Source organism: Tripterygium wilfordii, chromosome 12 (genome assembly GCF_013401445.1).
Source record: "Tripterygium wilfordii isolate XIE 37 chromosome 12, ASM1340144v1, whole genome shotgun sequence".
Classification (NCBI taxonomy): Eukaryota; Viridiplantae; Streptophyta; class Magnoliopsida; order Celastrales; family Celastraceae; genus Tripterygium; species Tripterygium wilfordii.
The window spans coordinates 2,150,689-2,170,441 of NC_052243.1; the positions used below are offsets into that span (position 1 = coordinate 2,150,689).

Here is a 19,753-nt window from a genome sequence, read left to right on the forward strand (position 1 = left end):
AATTTCAGTGGACTGCTGCTAAATTTTTTGGTTCTTCTTGTGCTGCTTCTTATTGTTTTTCATGTTATTGTACTATACATTCTATGGCATGATGGCAGTAGCCTTGACACCAAATGAGCAAGCCGCATCCATAGTTTCCACTGCATTTTACGAATTGTGGGGTCTATATACCAAGAAGCGTAAGTAATCGCAAAATAATTGGTTTGAAGCCTTGGTATCCTATTTGTACACCAGAGGCTAATTTGTTTACTTTCATTTCTCGCAACAGAGGATTCCTGTGTGGTGGAGATGGTACTACTGGGGAAATACAGTGGCTTGGAGCTTGTATGGATTCATTTCAATGGTGTTTGGCGACTTGAAGAATAGGCTCAACGCAGGAGAAATGGTGGAAGAATTCTTGGAAAGTTATTTTGGTTACAGGCATGAGTTTATTGGAGTTGTTGCAGCTGTGACAATTGGGTTTACAGTCCTTTTTGCATTTGCCATTGGCAGATACGACAAGAGACTAATTCCTGCACTTCCATTACTTGCAACAGAGGATTCCTGTGTGGTGGATATGGTACTATTGGGCATGTCCAGTGGCTTGTGGCTTGGAGCTTGTATGGATTGCTTGCATCACAATATGGAGATTTAAAGAACGTACTCGACAATGGTGAGTCAGTTGAAGAATTCTTATCAAGTTATTTTGGTTATAGGCACAGTTTTCTTGGAGTTGTTGCCTTGGTAATAGTTGGGTTTACGGTCCTTTTTGCAGCGGTTTTTGCCATATCTATCAAGTTACTTAATTTCCAAAGGCGATAAAAACTGGCTCTATAATTCTTTGTGTCAGATACTATATATGATGAGAAACTCAAAACAGAGCATGGGCTCCAAGGGGTTTTCTCAATTACTGACTAATTGATGCTAGGGATCAAAGAACTTGGACATTGATGTATTTATCTGAAGGAAATAAAGTAAAGCAATAAAATTAAGACTCAAGATACATTTAAGGGATTCTGAGCACATAATTGTCTTTGTTTTTCTTGCTTTCTTTATCTGTTGATTGAAGCTTGATTGCATCTATTCTAAGTATAATAAGCAAGATTAAGGGTTATTAGACGTCATCCTTGGGACCAGATATAGACTTCTGATAAAATAATACTTGAATTTGCATCAGTCTATAAAAAATTATACAAGAAGAACAAAAGTAAATAAACAAATAAAGAAAGATCAATTGGAGACCGAGCTAGATTGCCAATGGGAATGGATTCAAGTTATAAAATGCTTGAGACTCTCTTTAAGTCCTGTTTTTGACAGGAAGATTAACAAGTTCTAGTAAAACCCAGATATATGATGGCTTCCTCAACACCAAGAGAGATTCCTGTAGTTGTTTTATCGAATGAAAATATGAAACCTGGTACTAGTACTTGGATTCAAGCAGGCAAAGAAATCCGTCGCGCTTTCGAAGAGTGTGGCTGTTTCGTGGGTGTTTATGATAAGTTCCCTTCTGAATTACACAATGAAATATATGCAGTAGCTGATGAACTCTTCAGCCTCCCAAAAGAGACCAGAAAGCAGAAAACTAGCGATAAACCCTTCCATGATTACTTTGGAAACTATCCTGCCTTTCCCCTCTATGAGTCTATACCTGTTGAAAACCCAACTCTTGGAGGAACTCAAAAGGTGACAGATCTCATGTTTCCTGCAGGAAATGATCGATTTAGGTACAGATTTCCTCTGTTTTTTCTACTTAATTTCTAGATACTTATTTGTGTTCTTATGTTTTATACTTATTGGTGTAATTTTGGTAATAGCAAAAGTGTCCATGCATTTGGGAAGCTACTAGTGGAGTTAGAACAACTGGTGAGGAGATTGATTTTGGAAAGTTATGGCATAGAGAAGTACTATGACTCTCAAATCGAATCATCTGAATATCTGCTACGCTTCTTCAAATATAGAATTCCTGAGACCAACGAGACTAATGCCGGTATACCCCCTCACACAGACAAGAACCTGGTGTCCATACTTCATCAAAATCACGTCAACGGCCTGCAAGTTAAAAACAAGGACGGAAACTGGGTTGATCTAGAATTCTCACCATCATCTTTTGTGTTCTTGGCAGCTGAAGCGCTGGTGGTATGTTCGTTTCATCTACTGAATCCCCTGTTTTTGTTTTAGACTATGAAGATTGATTTTACTGCTTAAATTTCCCTAGGCATGGAGTAATGGAAGGATAAGGTCTTGTGAGCATCAAGTCATCATGAAAGCCAAGGAAACAAGATACTCGATGGGAATGTTTTCGTTTAATAAGGGGAACATCGTTGTACCTGAAGAGCTTGTAGATGACTTACACCCTTTACAGTATAAGCCATTCGATGTGTACGAATACCTTCGGTTCAGTAAATCAGAAGAAGGAATGAAAGTGAATGGTTCCATCAAAGCTTTCTGTGGTGTTGAAGCACTATCAATTAATAACTAAGAATTACAGCTGCAGATTTGCAGTGTGGGAGTCTCTTTTTCTTCAAAATCAAGATATTGCTGTTTGCCTGCTGAAAGTGTTGTGAATAAAAATTTGGGTCTTCTGTTAATCCATAATTTCTGCATAACTCATGCAAACTCATCTCCGGAAATTACTTGATCCAGTATATATATTTGTGATGTTAGTTTGTTTATGCAAAAGTGGGTGTCTTTTTTATCAATTTTTTTGGGTGGTTCTCACAGAAATATTGTACTTGCTGAAGAATGTTCTTCTTATGCAAATGTTTCCATTGTTGTGGGGGTAGCTGATGCAGCTGGGTTCAAAGCTGCAACAGTCATTGACACAAAAGATCGAACACCTGCTCTGCAACTCAAATACAGCTCAAATTGATTAAAATTTCCCATGATTTAGCGACATTAAAAAAAAAAAAAAAAAACCCAACAATTGCAAACAAACTATTCACAAAAATCAGAGCCAGAGGTCATAAAATCCTAATTTTCATTAATGTATAACATTGCGAAGAGAACATAAAGCAAGAAACAACTAACCAACAAAGAGAACAAGAACAAGGAACTTAATAATCACCGATACTCAGAACTCAGAAGATTTAACAAATCCAAAGAGTGATGAAGGGGATTGGGTCATCAGCAACATGGAACATCTCAATGGAGCTTCGCCATTGTCTTTCGAAACGAAAGCGTGTACAAATTCTGCTCAGAGGAGATACTCCAACGGCTACAAAAGTTGAATTTGAACGTATAATTGGCTGACGTGGCGGTATCGTGCTGACACAAGCCCAGTCCGTTTATGGGCCCAGTACGGTAGAGATCAATAACACACGAGTAATATATTTTTTTTCATTTCTTCTCTCTTTCTTCGTTTCTCCTAAAATGCACCAAAACCTTCTGAAAAAAAGAGAGGAACAACTTTTTGTTTAGAGATAATAATATCTGGGTGATTGCACACTATTATTAGCTTGAGAGGAGACTCCAAGTGTTGAAATTTAGATTATAAACAAGTCAAAAAATTATTGGTTGCTCTTTTTTTTTAATCGATAACTAAATTTTGAACTTTCGATATGGGTCTAAATTCGAGTCGTTGGGTCCTGTGCACATAAATTTCTCACCTAATGACAGGGTAAACTGGGTCAAAGTGCAACTCATGACCACAATGCTTCTAGTGGGAATCGAACTCTCCACTCAATTATCACCCAAGTAGTTTACTGATTTATTGAATGCTTATTACGCCCTTAAGAGCAATATGGAGCCAATATGAGAATATATATCATTAAGTTTTTTTTTTTTTTTAAATACTGTTGAAAAATATGTTTCTCATTGAAATCAAACATTTGACGCACATATGTCTAACCCAATCGATTACCAACCAAGCCATCTCTCGTTGGTATGAGAATATATAAGTTGGCTTATTGACAATACACTTGAAATTATTTATCTTGTGACGTTCAATTGATCATTTTTATTGTATCTTACATAATCTAGCCTTGCCATACACCATATATCAGTCAACCTACCAAAATAATAAATAGAATTATTAATCAACGGAAAGTTCCTCATCCCAACACTCAGTGACCTAGGTTCAAAGTTCAAACCTCCCACCTATTGAAAAAAAATAATAAAATACTAATCAAATGTAATTAAGGACCACATGTGACATCCCCATAGTTATGTTCTAGTGTTTGTAATTATTTAAAAGAAATAATTTTGATGTCAAAATACTAATCAAATGTAATTAAGGACCACATGTGAGATCCCCATATACTTATACATAGTTATGTTCTAGTGTTTGTAATTATTTAAAAGAAATAATTTTGATGTCACCCTTCAATCATCAATATTGGACCTCCTATATATTGTTCCGAAAAATATATATATAGTTTGAAATAAAATTAAGGACCACACAGACATACCTTATGAAAGGCCACTACACAACTACCTGGATTACTAAAAATCTAGGACCACCATATTTAAATATATTCACTACAATGTTAATTAATTCTGTCATTGTTAACATGTTATTTTCTAGCAAATATTTTGCTTAAAACACAAGGACCACACACACACACACACATATATATGTGACATGTATAAAGATCTCTAGGACCACAATCAACAATGTGATTGGGTCATTTAATTAGTAATTAGTAATTTTGTAAACGTTGGGGACCAGCACTTCAACATAAAATCTAAGAAAAATGTGAAAAAAAAAAACATAAATTGTTCTTATTAATCCCAATATTAATTATGTCCATACGAAGGATTTAGTAGATCCTCGTCAATAATATTGTTAGAATCTTAGGATTCCGCATGATCAGTTATTCAGTTACATAAGAGTTAACTATGTGATTTATAATAAGCATGGCTTAACTTAAACACAATTGAGACGCCTTTTAATAAGAACAATATCATAATTGTTCTATGAAGATGTCTTGCAATTGTTTAAATAGCTTATAAATACATATGGAGAACAATGACATATAAAGAACTAATGAATTTTTTCTTTTATTGTTTTGAAATACTGCAATTTTTGTATAGTTTAATTAATAAAATTTATTAGTAATGTTGATTATGACAGTATTATTATGACAGCAAAAAATATACTTAATTTCTTCAGGTTGGTACGAAGCCGTTATCAAAAGATATCATGGACCAGCGATTTACTAGATCCTTATTATACATTGTTGTTATTGATGTCCTTTCTCCAATCAATCTACTGGAAAACTATACATATATATATGTATAATAAAAGAAAATTTACACAGTTCTTGAAGAAAATTTACACAAATATTTCCTGACAAAATGAGCTTCCAAAAGATGGCTGTGATTGATTTTTCCATGGAAAACCTGAAGCCTGGAACAAGCCAATGGGTCTCGGCACGCGAAAAAGTCCGGCGTGCGTTCGAAGATTGTGGTTTTTTTGTGGCAAACTTCGACAAAGTTGGAAGAGAGATTCACAGCACTCTTTTCCCAATAGTGCAAGAAATGTTTGATCTTCCAATAGAGATCAAAATCAAGAACACTGGAAACAAGCCTTATGATGGTTACATGGGACAATACAACTACCTTCCACTTTATGAATCTCTATCCATAAGAAATCCGACAGCAATGGAGGCAATTCAAAGTTTCACACAACTCATGTGGCCTTCCGGAAACAATCAGTTCCGGTACGTTACAATTTGATTGTTATCTTATCTCTGACGCAGTCTATCTTTCGCTAATGTGTCTTTTTCTTGCATGAATTAGCCAAAGCGTTCTCTCGGTTTCGAAGAATATAGCTGAATTGAATGAAACGGTGATAAGAATGTTGTTTGAGAGCTATGGTGTTGAGAGATTTGTCGAAAATTACGTGAGATCAATCGACTACCAACTCCGGTTTTTCGGATATAGGGTCCCTCAAGAGGATGAGTCGGATGTGGGAGTGAAGCCTCACACGGACAAGAGTTTCATGACCATACTTTATCAAAACCAGGTCGATGGTTTGCAGGCAAAAACTAAGGATGGCGAGTGGGTTGATGTTAAGCTCTCGCCTTCATCGTTCTTGGTCTTGGCGGGAGATGCCCTCATGGTAATTACTCGCAACTAATTTCTCCTCCTAGAGCAAGTGATAAACATTTTGTTTATGACCGAGAATAACTCATGAGTCGTGCCTTTCGGATAGCCCACTAGGCCCAAACTCAAGCCAAGCTAGCACGCACAAACTCGCCCGACAGGTTAGTTGGGCCGAGACTCAGTGCAAATCACTTAGATATAGTTGAAAGAACAACTCAATAGTTGTGCCTTGTGGACAACCCACTAAGCCCAAACTCGGTCAAAGCTAGGCATGCACAAACTCGCCTAACATATTAGTTGGGCCGAGACCTTGCGTAGATCACTTGGATATAACTGCAAGAATAACTCAGTAGTCATACCCTTTGGACAGCTCACTAATCCCAAACTCGAGCCAGGTTAGGCACTCGCAAACCCGTCCGACAGGTTAATTGGGATGAGGCCCAACTCAAATCTCTTGGATAAAGTTGTGCCAGTTTAGAATCAAACTCCTGACATTGGGTGAGATTATTTACTCCCTATGTCCAAATAAATAACCAATTAGACTATCATCAAGTGGTTACACAAATGATGAGCACACTCCAAAGTAATTTTTAAAGTGTTTTACATCTTTTTTTTTATCGTTTTGTTGAAAATATCATACATGGAACCCTAACCAAGAGGTTCTAAGGATTCCAACTAACCAGTCAAAAAAATTTCAGGCATGGAGTAACGATCGAATAGCGCCCTGTAATCATCAAGTGGTGATGAGGAAGAATGAACGTAGGTACTCTCTTGGACTATTTACTGCGATTGATGGGATAATACAAGTACCCGAAGAATTACAAGATGAAGAACATCCCTTGAAGTATAAGCCATTCAATCATTCCGACTACCTACGTAGGACTCAATCGGAGCAGACTACCCAACCAAAATGCTTCATCAAAGACTACTATGGTGTTTCAGATTTGTAATTTGAAGGAAACTATCTAATATCTATGTTGTCTGTGTATTAATTTTATGTTATTTTATTGCAATACGATTGATGCAAGTGTGAGCATGCATGTGGTTTAATTTCTATGTGTTGTGTTTAAGGTACACTAGTTCAATGTTGGTGCATGTAATAATATATTTGCTCATGTAAATTAACTGTTTTAAGTCTTTGGTGCTTGATCAAAAAAGGGGCTCCAATTATTTATTACTACTCCAAAAGTTTATGCTATTAACATCATAATCTCTTAATATATTTTTTATTCTACCTACTCAAATAACACTTTTTGATGATTTATATATCATCTCTATCAAACAACAAGTGTTCTTATAATGAAGAATCACGAGTAGCTCAGATGACACTAATATATATGATATCTCATAAAGGTCTCGAGTTGTCCTGTATTAAAAAAAAATGCTCGTACATGAGGATAAATGAATTGGAATTCTCTTGGACAAGAGGTTGGTTTATTGGGTTCATTGGGGTTAGTTTGTCGGTGGCTAATCATTATGGGCCCCCAAATAGTGTCCAAATCTCACCCTTATCAAAACTAGTAGGCCCAAGTCAACCTCCTCTCTATCCCCCAATTAGTTGGACCGAGTACCTCTGAACAAAGGCCAAGTATTTCAATAAAGCACTTTCATCGCTCAAGGTGTCCGCCTCTCTTAACGAAAATGATAAATATCACAGCAGTTGATATCTCAATTATTCCAACTGTCGAGTTGAATGCATAAGATTCAAGTGAATTCTTGAGCTCTACATGATGCACATGAAATTTTGTGTGTGCAACTCAACATTTAGAATAATTGTGATATACTGATATTATCCGCTATTGAGATCCCTATCATTACTGCTCTCTTAATAGATTTCTTAATGCAAGTGATCATAACAATGTCAAAGTCGGCTAGTGATCAATAATACAAATGCTTAGGTTGTGTTTGGTATCACTTCCAAAAATTTTGAAAACAAAAATAAAAAACAAAAACATAAAACGTAAAACATAAAATTGAAACTTGTTTGGTTGAACATAAAACTGAAAACAAAAATTGAAAGCATAAAACTGAAAACAAAAATTGTGTGTTTATGCTTTTATTTTCATAATAATGGAATATATCCACACCACTATATTTTTCATAACTGCAACATTTGTCGTGCCTATTGCAACGTAATTCACCATTGAAAACATCAGTAGAAAGAAAAAAAGATAAGAAATAAAATAATAACCCAAAGTATATTTGATCATTGTCTTCATATCTTTATGCAATTTACAATCTAAAATCTTAAAGAAAGTGTAATATATAGTAAGTGTAACTAGTTCCGTTTCCAAAACTTTTAAAAACATTTTTTTTCTTGTTTTCAAAAATTTTGAAAATCTGTTTGTGGTTTTCATAAAAACCAAAACAGTAAATATAAACAAAAAATATTTTTTGTTTTTATTTTCTATTTTTTGAAAATTAAAACAAAAAACAAGAAATAAAAATATATCAAACAAACCCTTAATTTTCTTCATAAATTCTCCTTCTGATGTGCAATTTTTCACTGCTGCCATTCCTTACAAAGAGGAGAAATATCAAACAGAAATGAAAATAGACGAAGACAACTAGATTTGTCTTTTTGTGAGACAAGAGAACCGACCTGCTTTTGCCCCGGATATGAAGGGAGAATATAATGATAACAGTCGTATTAGAGTTAGGGAGGAAGCATTGGAATTGGTGGTGAAAATTAGCCATCATAACTTAAAGTTAATTAATTAAAACTCCCACATCGATAATGAGTTAATAACAGTAGACGAGATTGCCAGATAAGAAGGCAATATGGATATAGTGGCTCTGCAACCACCTGCAACTCTATATCGGTTTCTCTGAATAATTTCTTCGAGTGGGGACGATGAATCTGACACTAACAATTGCACTCTTCGTATACTTCTCTTCGAGGCAATCAACTTTTAATTGATTTTTTTAGTAATCCACATCATACAAGTTTACCTTTAGACATCCAATATGAATCCCAAACTCGGATCATCAGACCCATAAGTACAGGTGGTTAGGATTTCTCATTGATTCCCATCACTGAATAGTAAAATAAATAGAAGTTCATATATAATATACAACACAAAAATGTTGGGAGATAATATATAAAATGTATAACATATATTGCATTAGCATTAATCTCTTAGTCATATGGATTGTTTAGAAACAGTGTAAATTTAAATCAAATCAATATTCTGGAAAGTGAAAAACACAAAGAGGAAATTTAGAAATAACAATCCAGCCTGTGCAAATATGTAAAAGCATTCACAGATAGAACCACAAGAAATACTGTAATATATAAGCTTATTGTACGTGACATTTCTCTACAGAAACATTAACAGGGTTGCTACCATTACTACTACTACTAGTACTATCCTGGTGAGTCCCCCAATGTTCTTGGAGCAATTCGATGTTTCACTTGAATTGTTGTCAAAAGTAGGTGGTGGTGGCTGTTGTAAATAATCTGCCGGCGGCGGTGGCTGCAGCGGCAAATTATAAGGTGATGGTGGTGGATGCAGTACTGGTGATTTCGGTGGTTCGTCGAAACCAATACCGATACAATCTGATCCCAAATAACCTGATAGATGAGAGTAAAAATAAATCAATTTTATCAGAATCTATAAATTTCATTGACCTTAAAACCTAAAAAGATTTGTCTTACATGGTCTAAAACAAGGTAATTCCGGCAAACTGAACAAATTGTCCGCGCCTTTGTAGCATTGGCAACTGTGGCCAGTTCCATTGGCCAAACATTTTCCATCTCCACACCACATAATACCACAAGCTGCCAAATTGTTTTTAACAAGAAAATATAAATAAATAAATATAAATTTTGGGTAATAAGTAATTAATCCAAAACTGGATCATTGAAAGATTAATCTACAAAACTTAGGTCATGCTTACGGCTAAATAAATCTGATATCGGCAGAGGAAAAGCAGAAGCAGGAGTAGGAGCTGGAGAAGGAGAAGGAAAAGGAGAAGGTATTGGTGCTAGAGATCCACATTTAAAATCAAGGCTGCCTACACAAAACATCATACACCAATTAATTCATTAGTACTACAGAAAAAAAAAATCTAGTGCTATGAAAGAATTAAGACTAAAAAAAAAAACAATTATGATAGGAATCTCAACAATTGGTATTCAAGTTATCACAAAAGTTCGTCTAACTCAGCAATTGGATGTCCAACTCAGCAGTTTGGATAACTGAAATATGAAGTGCTGAGATCTTTTATCATTTAGAAAAGAAAGAGAGAAGACTCACAATTAGGAAGAACGCAGGCGGGCCAGGAGAAAGGACCAACTTGTACACTTCTCCAACCAGGATAACACTCGCAATAAAAACCCTCTATTTTAGACTCTGAAGCCTTGCATGTTCCTTGTCCGCAGTTAAACGTCGCACAAATTTCTACATATACAGAAAAAAATGATAAGAAAGAACACAAAGCTAGGTTAATATATATATTTATGGGTAATTAAGAATTTCTATATATATATGTATGTATATGTTACCTAAAGGTTGGGCTGGAGTGGTTGTTGAAATGCAGGTAACGAAGGTGATGAAGAGGATCAATGGAGAGGCTGCAGAAAGCAGAGCGATAGAATTGATCAACATTGTTAAGAAATTAAGGTAGGAGGAGGAGCAGAAAGGACAGCAAGCTTTGTTGAGGAGACAACTAATAAGGAGGTAATAAAAACATGGTCATTGGGATCACAGAAGATGATTTTGGCCTTTTCTTGATTATTTTCTCATACCGTTTTTGTCCCGATTAATTACGCGGGCGGAATCGATGCACACACGGTTACCTTGTTAAAAGAATATTTATTTTTTTTGTTCTTGGGAAACTAGAGGACAAAGAAAAACTTTTGTTTTTATGGTTATAGATTTGTAATTATAAGGGCGAGAGAAGCAATGGATCGACAGCAAGAAAAAAAAATAATTAGCGTTTGTTTTGACTTGGTTTAGGCACAAATGAGAAATAACACACAAGTGGTGGTGGAAAACCCTAAATGAAAATGTTGTTAATTAATTATTACCGTCTTCATCAAATATACAAAAGACAAAAATATAAGAGAATACGGATTCTAGGCTATTGCCCAAATGGTTAATAACAAACTCTTTCTAAACTATCAAAAATGATAAGTAAATGGGTAAATTGGAGTGACACCATTTTATAAGTTTTAAGCAAATTTATCAATTGACCCCTTTAGTTTTCAAATTTGACAATCAAACGCCCTAAAAAAATTGAAATTCCTCCTAAGTTCTATCCATCTGTCGATTAACAGGTCGACCAAGCGTGATTATTTACTGTAACACATTCATGTACATATATTCAGGTCCTTTGATTCTTAAATTAATAGTTGATTGTAAAGAAGTTGGTGATGTTTTTTTTTTTTTTTTTTCAAATATTCAGCAGTGTACCATAGTCTTGTAAATTTCAAAAAAATAAAGCAAAAAACATTATTGAAATCATATTATCAATCACATTTTGGCATCAACTTTTGCTATTTGGTCCATATAAATATGTTCAACAAGTCTAGTGGTACACACTATGATTGAGACAAATTAAATATCACCACCATGTAAAGTCATTCATGTTGCATTGATCAAGAAATTGGAAGTGCAAGCATTGAGAATAGTCAGAGCAATGAAGGTTCCTCAACATTTGTGAGCAACTCAAGTTTATAATAACCATACAAAATTCATGCCCCAAAATTCAAAGAAATGGGAATTTTAGAACGAAAGCTTCAAAATGTTGTGTTGCATTTATGACAGAAGTCTTGTCTTCTGGACGTTTGGACGCAAATTTCCAAGTAAACACTCGAACTGATCTACGTAACTTGATGTTGTGAGATGAGGCGAGTTCTGAAACTGTGGTGAGGTGAAATGAGTTGTAGTGACAAAAAGTGTTTTGCGTGTCACTAAAGATATTGTGATGAGATGAGGATAAAATTGGAATTGAAATCAATGACTTTTTGATAAATTTATTTTTATAAAAATATATACGCAATAATAAAATAATTAAGGACAAAATTAGAGAAAAAAAGTCGTGTTTTTATATTGAAAATGCGGTCAATCATGTTTTGTCAAGAGTGGAAGCAGTTTCATGCAACTTCGAACTCATTGTGGTGATGTTATAATGCACCGCTCGGTGAAGAAAAAACGGTGCATTTGGAAGGTGGAAACGCACCAAACATTGGGCCTTCCACCCACGTAAAGGGCTCAATAAAGAATGAGTCAAGCCCAATTGAAATAACCAACTTGCGATGCCATTATTTCAAGCAAAACAGGAGAGGAGAGAGTCATTAAGTTGCCTCGAAAGTTGTAATTTGGGGGGGGGGGTGTCCTCTATAGTTGACTTTGAAAATATTGAATAGTTCGTAGAAGGTGGATTCATGAACAAAGTAGACCGCCATCCGCGCAAACCCTCTACGACGGTGTCCAGTCTAGTCCTCTCTCCTTTTGCCGCGTCAAGCTGGTTAAGACTCCAAACCCTCCAAGACTATGCATCCCGGCCAGCTTCCTCAAGTACTCTATATATACATGCACTCTTTGCATCCATAACATAAATAAAACAAATTGAAAGCAATAAAATATTACAACTAGTACAGTGTTGAATATTAAGAGAGATGGCAAGATTTGTGAATGTGGCGGTTGTTGTTAGCTTTGTCTCGGTGGTTTTGATGCAATGTGTGGCGGCTCAAACGGTGCATGTGGTGGGAGATAGCATGGGATGGACCATTCCACAAAGCGGTGCCGGAGCATACGATACTTGGGCTGCTTCCAAGACATTCAGGGTTGGCGACATCCTAAGTAAGCCTTTTTTCCTTTACTTCTCTGTAGCTGTAGGCTGTAGCTTATTATATTCTTCTTCATTGTTGTTTTTTTTTATTATATATAAAATAATCTGAAACAAAATTTGTACGGCTATGATCAGCTTTCAACTTTGGTGCGGGCGATCATGATGTGCTACAAGTACCAAAAGCATCCTACGATGGATGCACTGCAGCAAACCCAATCGGAAACACCATCACAACCGCTCCTGCAAACATTACCATCACCTCTGCCGGGGACCATTACTACATCTGCACCTTCAGTCAGCACTGCCAATTCGGCCAGAAGCTTAAGATTACCGCCGTCTCATCCTCCCCCACTCCTGGTGGTGCCCCTTCACCGGATACAACAATGGGCCCCACGGCCAATGGGCCCAGCCCAATTACCCCTTCTCCTCCAGATTCCTCATCATCCCCTACTCCTGGTGGTGCCCCTTCACCGGCTGAATATTGCCCTCCTGATACGAGCCCAATTACCCCTCCTCCTCCAACTCCCTCATCCTCCACTCCTAGTGGTGCCCCTTCACCGGCTGATTGCCCTCCTGATACAACAATGGGCCCCACGGCCCCTGGGCCCAGCCCAATTGCCCCTTCTCCAGATTCCTCATCATCCACATCCACTGCTTTGGCTAGTATTTTGGTGTCCTGTTTGTCTATTATTGCCGTTGGATTTGGATTCATATTTTAGATACAGAGAGAGAGAGAGACAGAGAGCATTCTATTATAGTCATTTAATTGGTACTATTTTCATTGATGTGATATAATAAATTTAGTCTTTAATTGAGTTTTTTATTATTATTTATTTTGAGCTGTGTAGCACAACTTTCATTAGACAGTGTAATATTCGTGAGATTGATAAATAAAGATTTTGTACGTGTTTTTTGACATAAATTCCTTTTATAGAAGTTTCTTTATCCTTTTAAAGCATGTTTCCCTTTACTTCTCGTGTTTTTTTTTTACTATGTGGGATGAAGCTTCAAGATCCTTTGTCTCACTGATTCAACTTCATCATTTTCCTCCTCCAGCTCGTCATATTGTAAAGTCTTACCATATATTTGTGGCATTAAGATCTGGACGATCCAATAGAGTCTTCACGAGTGTAAATAGTCGATTTTTTTTTCGACATGAATTTAACCGACCCATCGATCAGTTATCGACATTGATCGATCAGTTATCGACATTTTTTGATTATTTCAATTGATTTTAACATTACCATTTACGTAATTACCTCTTAAAATTTGCAGGAACAGATCTAACCCCAACCGATAAGCCAGAAACCAGCCCAATGAACACCTTACGACGACAAGAAGAAAAGTTGGATAAGAATAATAATATGAATTAAAACCATTCATCCAACAAATATTCAACTGAAATTGTTCATAATATCCTACATTGCAGGCAAGTACAAGCTAATTATCTGATAGCTCATACGAAATTACTTACACCACAGTTGATGTCACAAATACGAGAATAATGTAAGGATGATAGAATCACGCCTTAAACACACGGGGAAACCTTGCACAAATAATCTAAGCAGATCCAAATTCTGTGAACCATTTCTCATGCTTTTCAATATCAGCTTGAGAAACGCTTCGCTGGACCTTTATCAACGCTTCTTCAAAATCACACATTGCCACTGGGTCATTCGAAATCTCATCCTTGGGCATGTTCTTTATCTCATCGCGAGTCTTCCCAGCAATCTTTCTTCTCATGCCATTTAAAGAAGCATCTCGACAAACGTTGGTCAGATCATCTCCACTATATCCGTCTGTTCGGCGTGCCACTTCGTCAATATCCACATCAGCAGACACCTGATGTTGTACAGTTACTTGGTGAGTAAATGTATTAAACTAATCATCTGAGCAAACCAGCAATTCGCTTCAAGAAATTCTAAGACATAATGAAATACACAGTGAAGAAAATAACTGCAGTAGCAGTAGGGGTAGCACGATGAAAACTCTGTGAATTTCAAAAAATGATGAGAGAAATACAAAACATATTTTAGGATGTTATTGCCAGTAGAGAAAAAGCTAAAGCCTACTAAATTCACGATCTTCTTTTAGCAAGCATGTAAACTATTTATATTATAGAATAATATAAGTTGTATGCTCAAACAATATAATGTAATATGAACATAGGTAGGCACGGAACTATAATTATAAGATCAAGAAGTGATAAGTGAGGAGGTTGTACATAAAAATATCACCAAAAGCATTATCATAAACTTCAGTACCAGAAGTTTCCTGGTACTACTAAGTACTAACATAATGAAGTTGACCATGGTTTCCATCTTGTACAAACTCATTACGCAAATTGAGGCTCGATTTTTTGTACTCATAGACTATGTATGGAATCAATTTTGCAAAGTTGCAAACAGAGATGGATTTCAGTCCACATAAATGCTCACCAGCTCCCAGGTGTGGTGATGGTCCAAATATTTCTTTACCTAAGGAGTTGTTACACAGTTCACATGCATGGGAAAAGATCAAAACTTTCAAAACACCTCATTGCTATAACTCGTAGCACAGTGGTATTATTCTCACATATAGAGTATTTCTTTTCCCTTTTTTTTTTCCCTAGAAAAGTCGTGGGGTTATATTCTTATCTTTTTGAGGGTGGGGGAGATCGAACTTTGCCCATTGCGTAAATGTAGGAAGTTGGCTACCAACTAGGCCGCATACATATAGAGGAACTTAAAGGAATCAGATTGCAATGCAGAGCAAAAGGGACTCCACTGCGTTCTAATTTCAACATATCTTCCAACAAACAAGTAGATAGTCACAATGAAAAATGTTCAGGTAGCTCATTGCAATTTGTAGCCCTCTCAATCACACCATTTTTAGTCAAAGAAACTATGAAGGTATTGGTTACACAAACAATACAATTCGTCTTCCCTATGTCCAATATATCCATATTCTTTGTAACTTCTCTAATTGGGCAATCAGTCTACAAAAACCTTAGTACATGACTTTAGTTAAGAAGTTGCTAGTGATCCAAGAGAAATTACCTCTACCGCAAATATCCAATAATCCAATAAAAGAACATAAAAATAAAACCTTTTGGACAATGACTCAATAACATAAAAGGCATAAATCTATCACAGTCCAGCCAGATAAAATATCAATTACCCAATTAATTTACCTCGACAGTTTTCAAATTGATACGAATAAGCTCTTTACGGCTCTCAAAATTTGGAAGTGGAATGTATATACGCTTTTCCAGTCTCCTCCTGCATTCCATTTAACCGGATCAGAAAAAACATCGACCAATGTGCACATTGGGGGGTTTTTTCCCAGAAAGGTAAGAGAGAGATTCATTGAAAGCACATAGAAGTCAAAAGAAGTAAAACCTAGGCACTCGTGAAAAATCCAAATTCACTATAAGTTTTTCAATTTCCCTTCAAATAAACTTTCATTCCTCTCTTTCCAAATAGGACAGCAAATGACCAAGGGTATTAGACTAATCAAAATTTCTATTTCTTTGTTTAGGCAGGAATTCCCATGCTCAAAGCGCCTCCTTTGCAGGGTTGGCTTTCACCCATGAGACCACAATTATAGTCATTTCCATTCACATTGAGGGTAATTATTTATATATTAACCAACCCAAACAGTTAACAAACATTATCAAGTAGAGAAAAGACAAAAATGAGAGGGGACTAACCTTAGAGCCTCATCTATGTCCCATGGGAAGTTAGTAGCTGCCAAAACCATCACTATTTTACGACTACCATCCTCATTCGTGGAGGTATTACTTACACCATCTACCTGAACTAGCAGTTCAGACTTTACCCTTCTGGATGATTCATGCTCCCCTGAAGCCCTGGAAAACAGATATTTATTAGGATTCGACATGCATACAAGAGGACCAAAACAATGTCACATTTTCTTTGCAAATGAAGAAATTCATAAATCGATATGAATAGAACACCACATACCCCCGGGCATTGCAGAGAGAATCAATCTCATCAATAAAAATTGTACTAGGTGCATATGCTCTTGCAAGATCAAACAAGCATCGCACCATGCGCTCACTCTCCCCACGCCATTTTGAAGCTAAAGTGGCAGATGAAACATTGAAAAATGTTGTTCCACACTCAGTAGCCACAGCTTTTGCCAGTAGTGTCTTCCCAGTGCCAGGGGGGCCAAACATGAGAACCCCTTTCCACGGTCTCCTGATTCCCTGACAGGAGATAAGCAATAGGCATCATGATCTAAACGGCATGTCAAGAAAATTATAACTGTAACAAGAAATTTAAACAGCATCAGAAGATGCAGAAATGAGGGATTGGATCATAGGGACAAGAAGAAATTTAACTCCCTCACTGACAATGCAAATTTCAAGTACAGCACTTTGGCTTCACCATTCAAGAATACCTGGAAATATTCAGGCATCCACAAAGGAAGAACAACAGCTTCCTCCAGAAGTCTTTTGGCTTCAGTAAGCCCCGCAACATCATCCCATCTTACGCCAGGAGTGGATTCCAAGACATCCCTTTCAAGCATTTCTGCCAAGTCAGGATCAGGTCCTTCATATTGTCCCCTTTTAGACTTACCATCCTCAGTATCACCATTCTAACAATTACATGAAAGGAAGGAGAGAAGAGCAAGTCATATTCCCAATATCATTCTTTAAAGTTCTATCCCAGAAAGATTTAAAAGAATAAAAAAGTTAAAGCAGTTCATAATCTACCAATGACAGAGACAGCTCAGACAAGATAAGTGAAATTTTTTGGGCAGGCACACTCATAACTTTGTCCAATATCATACCTAGCTCGTAAACTTGCCCTTGTATAAACGATTCACTTTTAAAGCATCTTCACACACATATTTTAAAACAATTATGTTTAGAACTTATCCACAGACAAAAGACTACTTAATTGGCACTTAATAGGATGTCAGCTAAATATGCCCAACCCTTTAAAATATAAATTATCCAATGTGAAAGTAGAAGGCCGTTGCAAACAATGTCTTAATTCATGGGCAGCTGAAAACTTGACTATAGCTCCTGGGAAAAACCAAAACAACACTTTACTTGAGAAGGGGCCAAAAGGTCAAAGCTGGATCCTATCACTACATACATGAACATGTCAATCAAAATCCAGATTCCAATTTTTTATACCCATCAGGCATTACAAACTTTACATATTTCTCAAGAAAATTTGTACACATGGTTTCCACATCAACCCAGCATCCAGAAAAAAGAGACTTCCTATTTCATTGGAATTACAGTAAATTAAGATGCTGAAATTCTGACTTCACACATTTGCAAAAAGTTATGCCCCAGTAAAATGAGTAGTAAAATGGCCCAAAAGTTTAAGTTTACAGCTAATCCTAAAAATAGTATCGGCAAAAAGAACTCAAAATTCATGGAAAGAAAATGTTTATAAGAATAAGTGTGCAACTACCACGGCTTCATACGACTAAAGATAAACTTGTATGCTCTATGAAAAGATAAAACAAAGTAAACAATTTTGCATAATATTTCTATCCCCAGTAGAACCTACCGCTGAATCTCCCTTGCCAGATTTTCCAGTACCAGACCCTTTCTTTGCAGTAGTTGATGCTCGAACACCTGAATTTGCCCGGCTTGATCCAGCAGTCTTTGCACCACGGCCTGTTGTACTAGTTCTTGTAGAACCACCACGAGCCCAAGTACCATCTTGGGGAGATTTCCTCATCCCCGGTTGACCAGCCCTTGCAGGTCTCCTACTTGTAGCATCTCGACTCGGTGGCCGCCATACATCAGGATCATCCATTGGGGGCCCAGAAGAAGTCGGATACTCATCTAAAGGTTGAAAAACAAATGATGATTTAGCATTAATTGGGGGTGACGATGGTCGCCGCCCTGTGGGAGCTTCCTTAAATGCCCTTCTCTCAGCATCCAATTGCTTAACAACTTCATTTTCCTCCAAAATAGCTTTCTTAACATTTGTCCACTTCGAACGGACTAAAGGGTCATCTAGTGTACTTAGATGCCTACAAACAAAATACAGAATTGTAAACAGAAACCTTTACTTGTGATCAATTAACAGAAAGACGAGTAATTGCTAACATAACTGTCGCAAGACTGAACTTAAAGCCTCATATGGGCAATCAAACACAACGGATTCAAATTATTGCAAAAGAGCTAACTTCATCAGAAAATGTGTGTGGGTGTGTGTCGGAGGAAGGGGCGGGAACTGCTGCTGTAACAAAGAAGCAGCAAGAACAGCTAAGATCAGTGGAATCAGCTGCAAGAGGACATAAAATCCCAAATCTATAGGTAGTTGTTTTGTGTAACTGCCGCTAATCTTCAAACGATTTGTCTAAACAGTCATCGCGAAAGACTATCTACTCCTTCCACAATAAAAATGGCTCATTTTCCATTTTGAAACGAATTCAAAAAACTTATTGCGACAAATTAAAGGAAACCCTAATCGTACCACAACAAGTAAGTAGACAAAGAGAGAGAAAGCCTACTTGTTGATCTGGGCAATGGCGCCATCGAAGAAGATGACTGAGGTGTCGTAGAGTCCCTCAAGTGCGTACTCCCTCGCTAGTTTCAAGTGATCCTGCAACCCCGCCAGCGAAGAAGCTCCAGCCATTACGTTTTTTCTTATACAAGAAACCAAAACTGGCACCGAGAATCTCACAGAAGAAGAATCTTTAGGTTATTATTTCATTTCTCACCTCTCCCCTCCAAATTCTTTCAGACTAGTGAGTTTCTCTCTCTACAAGCATCCGATTGATGAATGAACCAGTGACCTGGAAAACGCCGATGATTAAACACGCTGAAGGGAGAGAGCAACGGAGCACGAAATGACTAGACTGCCCTTCAATTTACCGTTGGCAGATTGTGAAGACGAAAGAAAAGATCGAAATATCTGTTTCCCTAGCTGGTGGCGGTGGGTAGTAAAAGTTG

General features: G+C 36.8%; 5 protein-coding genes across 5 annotated transcripts; 3 read left to right on the forward strand and 2 right to left on the reverse strand.

Moving 5' to 3' along the window:
• Positions 1-91: 91 nt before the first annotated feature.
• On the forward strand, positions 92-3,244 carry LOC120011247 (probable 2-oxoglutarate-dependent dioxygenase AOP1). The gene is made up of 6 exons (XM_038862316.1): positions 92-156; positions 269-324; positions 428-652; positions 1,514-1,703; positions 1,794-2,115; positions 2,195-3,244. Exons 1-6 carry the CDS (start codon positions 92-94, stop codon positions 2,456-2,458), a joined length of 1,122 nt encoding a protein of 373 aa, XP_038718244.1. The 3' UTR covers positions 2,459-3,244.
• Positions 3,245-5,289: 2,045 nt separating this feature from the next.
• Positions 5,290-6,974, forward strand: LOC120011248 (probable 2-oxoglutarate-dependent dioxygenase AOP1). Its single transcript, XM_038862317.1, has 3 exons — positions 5,290-5,639; positions 5,719-6,040; positions 6,723-6,974. Exons 1-3 carry the CDS (start codon positions 5,290-5,292, stop codon positions 6,972-6,974), a joined length of 924 nt encoding a protein of 307 aa, XP_038718245.1.
• Positions 6,975-9,294: 2,320 nt separating this feature from the next.
• LOC120011249 lies at positions 9,295-10,634 on the reverse strand. The gene is made up of 5 exons (XM_038862319.1): positions 10,532-10,634; positions 10,284-10,427; positions 9,925-10,041; positions 9,683-9,805; positions 9,295-9,598 (listed from the first exon to the last, which is right to left on the reverse strand). Exons 1-5 carry the CDS (start codon positions 10,632-10,634, stop codon positions 9,345-9,347), a joined length of 741 nt encoding a protein of 246 aa, XP_038718247.1. The 3' UTR covers positions 9,295-9,344.
• A 1,952-nt stretch (positions 10,635-12,586) lies between these two features.
• Positions 12,587-13,714, forward strand: LOC120011315 (cucumber peeling cupredoxin-like). Its single transcript, XM_038862403.1, has 2 exons — positions 12,587-12,833; positions 12,958-13,714. The coding sequence occupies exons 1-2, from the start codon at positions 12,650-12,652 to the stop codon at positions 13,539-13,541; spliced, it is 768 nt and encodes a 255-aa protein (XP_038718331.1). The 5' UTR covers positions 12,587-12,649; the 3' UTR covers positions 13,542-13,714.
• Positions 13,715-14,168: 454 nt separating this feature from the next.
• LOC120011404 (katanin p60 ATPase-containing subunit A1) lies at positions 14,169-19,682 on the reverse strand. Its single transcript, XM_038862513.1, has 7 exons — positions 19,312-19,682; positions 18,357-18,828; positions 17,227-17,424; positions 16,788-17,032; positions 16,514-16,672; positions 15,995-16,082; positions 14,169-14,664 (listed from the first exon to the last, which is right to left on the reverse strand). The coding sequence occupies exons 1-7, from the start codon at positions 19,434-19,436 to the stop codon at positions 14,383-14,385; spliced, it is 1,569 nt and encodes a 522-aa protein (XP_038718441.1). The 5' UTR covers positions 19,437-19,682; the 3' UTR covers positions 14,169-14,382.
• Positions 19,683-19,753: the final 71 nt, after the last annotated feature.

What these genes read in the sequence shown, in the direction of transcription:
- LOC120011247 (XM_038862316.1), top strand. Translation starts at nt 92, where the DNA reads ATGGCAGTAGCCTTGACACCAAATGAGCAAGCCGCATCCATAGTTTCC. An exon ending in TCCACTGCATTTTACGAATT is followed by an intron (nt 157 to 268) that starts GTGGGGTCTATA and finishes TTCTCGCAACAG; the next exon opens with AGGATTCCTGTGTGGTGGAG. An exon ending in AATACAGTGGCTTGGAGCTT is followed by an intron (nt 325 to 427) that starts GTATGGATTCAT and finishes TACAGGCATGAG; the next exon opens with TTTATTGGAGTTGTTGCAGC.
- LOC120011248 (XM_038862317.1), top strand. Translation starts at nt 5,290, where the DNA reads ATGGCTGTGATTGATTTTTCCATGGAAAACCTGAAGCCTGGAACAAGC. An exon ending in TCCGGAAACAATCAGTTCCG is followed by an intron (nt 5,640 to 5,718) that starts GTACGTTACAAT and finishes TGCATGAATTAG; the next exon opens with CCAAAGCGTTCTCTCGGTTT. An exon ending in TGGCGGGAGATGCCCTCATG is followed by an intron (nt 6,041 to 6,722) that starts GTAATTACTCGC and finishes AAAAAATTTCAG; the next exon opens with GCATGGAGTAACGATCGAAT.
- LOC120011249 (XM_038862319.1), bottom strand. Translation starts at nt 10,634, where the DNA reads ATGTTGATCAATTCTATCGCTCTGCTTTCTGCAGCCTCTCCATTGATC. An exon ending in CACTCCAGCCCAACCTTTAG is followed by an intron (nt 10,428 to 10,531) that starts GTAACATATACA and finishes CTGTATATGTAG; the next exon opens with AAATTTGTGCGACGTTTAAC. An exon ending in CGCCTGCGTTCTTCCTAATT is followed by an intron (nt 10,042 to 10,283) that starts GTGAGTCTTCTC and finishes TGTTTTGTGTAG; the next exon opens with GCAGCCTTGATTTTAAATGT.
- LOC120011315 (XM_038862403.1), top strand. Translation starts at nt 12,650, where the DNA reads ATGGCAAGATTTGTGAATGTGGCGGTTGTTGTTAGCTTTGTCTCGGTG. An exon ending in CAGGGTTGGCGACATCCTAA is followed by an intron (nt 12,834 to 12,957) that starts GTAAGCCTTTTT and finishes GGCTATGATCAG; the next exon opens with CTTTCAACTTTGGTGCGGGC.
- LOC120011404 (XM_038862513.1), bottom strand. Translation starts at nt 19,436, where the DNA reads ATGGCTGGAGCTTCTTCGCTGGCGGGGTTGCAGGATCACTTGAAACTA. An exon ending in GACATAGATGAGGCTCTAAG is followed by an intron (nt 16,083 to 16,513) that starts GTTAGTCCCCTC and finishes AATGGAATGCAG; the next exon opens with GAGGAGACTGGAAAAGCGTA. An exon ending in TCAATTTGAAAACTGTCGAG is followed by an intron (nt 14,665 to 15,994) that starts GTAAATTAATTG and finishes GTACAACATCAG; the next exon opens with GTGTCTGCTGATGTGGATAT.